The sequence below is a fragment of the Egretta garzetta genome, unplaced genomic scaffold, assembly GCF_000687185.1.
Source record: "Egretta garzetta isolate BGI_Z169 unplaced genomic scaffold, ASM68718v1 scaffold372, whole genome shotgun sequence".
NCBI lineage: Eukaryota > Metazoa > Chordata > Aves > Pelecaniformes > Ardeidae > Egretta > Egretta garzetta.
In genome coordinates this window covers 139,723-144,045 of record NW_009258889.1, presented here as the reverse complement: position 1 = coordinate 144,045, position 4,323 = coordinate 139,723, and the positions used below count along the sequence as shown (strand labels likewise).

Genomic DNA, 4,323 nt, shown 5'->3' with positions numbered 1-4,323 from the left:
CTGCGGCTCTGGCACCGCCTGACCACGTGAATTCCCACATCACCTACCCAGCTATGCCTGCAAGGGCGTCCCCTCCGAGGGGAGCCAGGCAGGGTGGGGAAGCTGTGGGTAAGGAAGCTCCGGACCCCTCGGCACACAACCACCTGGGAGAGGAGGCTGGCAAGCACTGTATGTATTCCCGATTGTCCTGAAATAAATCAGCGAGGTTATTCATGATTCTACAACCCCAGCTCCCTCCAGAAAAACCCCCACACCAGAAACAGGTTTTCAGTTTTTATTATTTTATCCAAGTCAGCAAATACCGTTTTATTCGGACAGCTTGCCTTAGGGTAGCACCAGCCCCCCTGCTGCTGCACAGCCGCCCTTTCAGCAATGAATGATGTTTAAAGTCCTCCATTTAAGGGATTGCTTCCCCAGGGAAACACTATTCTGTAAAATCCCCTCCCTGGCATCCCCCTTGGGCTACTCCCCCACACCTTTAAGCTTTCACATCGGGGCTCCCACAGCACCTTTTCTGCAGGGTGCTCCTCTTCCTCCATACATCCACTGCTGCAGCTCTCCCCCTACCCCTTTTCCCAGGCCCCCAGGTGTTACAATCTATTGGATGTACCAGCTTATCCCCCCAAAAAACCCCCTTTCTTCCACCCTGTGACCCAGAAAAGCCAGCCCCAAGCCTGTGTAGTTTCTCCTTCCAGCTGCCCACCTTCCTGCAGAGCCAACCCAGCTCTGATGGTGTTGCTGAGCCAGGGCTTCCCTCGCTCTCCAAAGGCTCCCAGGCCCTTTCACTTGGGATTTGGGGGTCTTTGGTGGTTTGTTGTTTTTTTTTTCCTTCTATGAAAACTTTTTCCCTTGCCCCACAGACATCTCGCCTTAAATTTAAGTTTGGGCTTTCAAGGGACACAGCACTGACAACCCTGTACTGGTGCAGCCAGGGACACTGCCCAGGCTGGGGAGAGGGCAGTGCCTGGGCACGCCCCACTGCCCCTCCAGCAATGGGGAATGAAGGACAAAGCCCACCATACTCTTCCCGGCACAGCCTCAACGCTCTGAGCAGCTTTCGGGGATGCTGCCTTAGGGGAATTTGCTCCACCTCATCAAAACAGACTCTTCAGGGTGAAATCTCCTGCAGCCTGGTCCCAGCGCCTGGTACCGCGCCAGGTACCCACACGTGTACACCCACATTATTCGCAAAAGAGGCAAAAACCAGCGTGCGGTGTTAAGTTTAAGAGTTAAACACGAGTGGGCAGCAGCAGCCCACAGCGGGCACACGCAAGCGGCCAGCAGGGCAGGTTCTCGTCGGAGCGGGCCGTACCTGCCTCGCTGCCGCAGGACTGTCCCCTGGCAGCACGGACACACCAGTTGGGTGGGACAGCCAAACACGATGTCGCCTCTACCCAAAGGCAGGCTAGCTTTCAAGCCTGCCTAAGCAGTCGCAGGCAGCTGATCAGGAGGGGTGACTAGCTCAAAGGAGGGAGCCAGAATGGATTTTTGTATTTTGGCATCTACAATCAAGGTCCAAAAAATATTAAAATCAGAAGTAACACAGTTTCTTCCCCTTCCCAGCAAAGAGAAAAAGACTTCTCCAGACTCACCAAGGCCACTCAGACTTCAGGTTTTGTTGTTTGGTTGTGGGATTTTTTTTTCCCCCCTAAAGGACTCAGCAATACACAGGAACAGAGAGCCACTAGAAACAAGTTTACCTCACCATAACTGCCACCAGAGCCCTTGCGGCTGCTCGCCCAGCTCCAAGAGACAGCGCAGTCTCTCTGGGGAGGCAGCCTCTTCCCGCACCATTTGTCTGCCCTTTGAAACAACCCACTCTGCCGACACAAAAATCCCTCCACAGAACTATTCCCAAACACTAAGAGCCTGGAAACCAAAGGCAGGCAGTGGTTGAGGACCAAAGCTTTGCACCGCAGCTACATCTGGGATGTGATTTGTTTCACCCATCTCCCACGTGGGACAGATCCATCCCTCGGTTCTTGTTCCGCTTGCCTCGGCACTGCTGCCTGTCAGGGGGACAGGAGACCGAACAGTCTCGAGCTCTTCCTTCTTTCTCATGTCCTTCCAGGGGAACATCTGCCTTGCAACCCCTGTCAGCATCGGGATCTTGGCACTGAAACCCGACTCAAAGTCTCTGCCATAAAGCATTTACCACACAAAAGAGATCTTTGGGACTGAGTAACGTGTTCACAAACAACCCCTGAGCAGGGCAAAAATCTGAACCGAACCAGGGTGGGCTGGCTGGAGGGAGAGGTTGTGAAGCAGGGATTTGGGGCGGCGGTAGGGCAGAAATCTGCTAGAGATTAGGGCTGCAAGAGTTTCGCTGCAGCACAACGAGACAATCATGATGAACTCGACTCACTTTACCCATCCATAACAAACCTGCCTTCCTTGCCAGATACATTTTCTGGGTCAGCTCCTGAGCAATCCACGTGGCACAGAAGAGGCCAGGGCAAGTGTCAGAGGCCTTGGGGAGGACAGGATGTGGAAAAGGATAATTGATCGCTGCGGGTAACTGTCAGCTTTCTAACATCACACAGCCCTGACAAGGGCTGCAGGAAGCTTAAGGCAGATAAACCTTTTGGGCTCGGTGCTTCTCCTCTTAGCCTAACCTTTTGGTATGAACAACAACGATCCTGGGAACCCTGACAACAGTCAGGCCCAAGGAGCTGCTGGGTTGTTGCCTTCTGCTGTCCCTTGTTCTCCCAGGCATGTTCTCCGATGGCCGAGACCTTCTTCCACGCATCCACCAGCTGCTGCGGCACTCTCAGCAGAGCTGCGGTGCTGCCAGCACGGCCCTCGCGCTCATTCTCCCAGGCACACTCAGCTTCCGGGTGGAACAGTCACCCGACGTCAGAATTCCTGCGGCCACCAGGGAAAAAAAAAAAAATAAAAATAAGAGGACAGTCACCCTTTCAGCGGGGCAGGAGGGACTAAGGATTTTCCAAAGGGAAAACCAAGCAGAGGGGACATAAGGACTAGTTAGAGCACAGCCTCAGTGTGCAGGCTACGAGCAAGCACCGGCACAAGCAGCAGCTGGCTGCTCCTGGCTGCAAGGAATGATGCCCCCCCTCGATGCCACAGCTCCCTCTGGCTGCCCTCAGTCCCCACTCACCCTCCTGCTTTGTTACGGCTCTAGCCAGCTCTGCCCGCTCTGCCCCGGGGCTTGGAGCCTTTGGAGGTTTTGAGTCACAGTCTGCAGAGCTTTTCCTGAGGACAAAACAAAAGGAAAAAAAAAAAAAAAAAATCAGTGTTAGCAACAGGCCAGCAAGCAGTGAAGACCAGGCTGCAGCCTGCATTCAGCCACTGTTTTCCTGCCTCCATGCTGCCTTCTCCCCTGCAGCTTGCAGCACCCTGAAAACAGGAGTGTCTCTGCTCTCTGCCTGCCTGTTGCTGGGATGAGTTCCTGTCATCAGGAGAACAGGACACAGGCTTTGGGAACCACTTCACAAGCATCTCTGACCGCTGAGCAGAGGGGCACGTTACCCCTTCCCTCAGCCTGGCCCTGTCAGCAGAGGATGAGGCAGAGTCCAAAATCTGCAGTGAGATTAAGTGCAAGAAAATGCCAGCACCAGCTTCAGAGCCTGGAGACTTCCCTGAACGAGGGGAATGCTTGTTAGGTCCCTCCAACCACCAAATCACCAGAAACCTGCCCAGCCACGCCTCCCCTCCAGCACACCAGTCACCTCACATGGCCAGAGTCCCCCCCACCTTACCCATTTCTCCCACACACTCCTCTAGGACAGCTGACAGCTCAGGCAAGCTCAGAGACTTCAAGGACGGCGGCCATCCTTCCAGCACTGCAAGAAAGAGGAACCACACGTTCAATCAATCTGTGACCGAGCAAAGACAAGGGTTTGGTGTTGCTGTGAAGCATCCCCACCCAAAGCAGCTCCAGTTAGGGGTAGGGGTTCCGCGTCCCATGGGAAGAGAGCTGGAACTGCCTGTGATAAACTGAGGTTTATTTCTGGCAATTCTACCACTTCGGAATATTTTTTTTTTTTATATGGCTGGGTCCTGTATTAAGAGACTCTCAAAGAGACTGAGTGTAGTGGACAGAAATCAACAGGATCTCTACTTGTCTCACTTTCAAAACACAGGCAGTGAAGAGCACATCTCTGGAAGCACATCACGGGCAGCAGGATCATTTGCTAACTCCTTGTGATAAGGAGCTGGCGAGCCAAGCCTGCCCAGCCAGGTACAGCAGTTTGCCCCACGGACCAAACAGCACAATCCCCCAGTTAGGCTGGGTTAGGAACCAGCTGTGGCTTCCGATTCAGACCCTGCTCTAGGGTGCAGAGCAGTAACATGCCCGAGATG

The 4,323-nt window shown here is 53.9% G+C and overlaps 1 protein-coding gene across 6 annotated transcripts in view; it reads right to left on the bottom strand.

Annotated features, from left to right (window-relative positions):
- Positions 1-829: 829 nt before the first annotated feature.
- Positions 830-4,323, bottom strand: part of ANKS3 (ankyrin repeat and sterile alpha motif domain containing 3) — a 17,249-nt gene continuing 13,755 nt past the window's right edge. For all 6 annotated transcript variants that reach the window (XM_035889682.1, XM_035889679.1, XM_035889677.1 and 3 more), the window contains 3 exons: positions 3,720-3,803; positions 3,119-3,213; positions 830-2,865 (listed from right to left, as the gene is read on the bottom strand). In XM_035889682.1, coding sequence (XP_035745575.1) covers positions 3,131-3,213; positions 3,720-3,803 — 167 coding nt within the window. In that variant the 3' untranslated portion in view covers positions 830-2,865; positions 3,119-3,130. The remainder of the gene's footprint in view (positions 2,866-3,118; positions 3,214-3,719; positions 3,804-4,323) is intronic.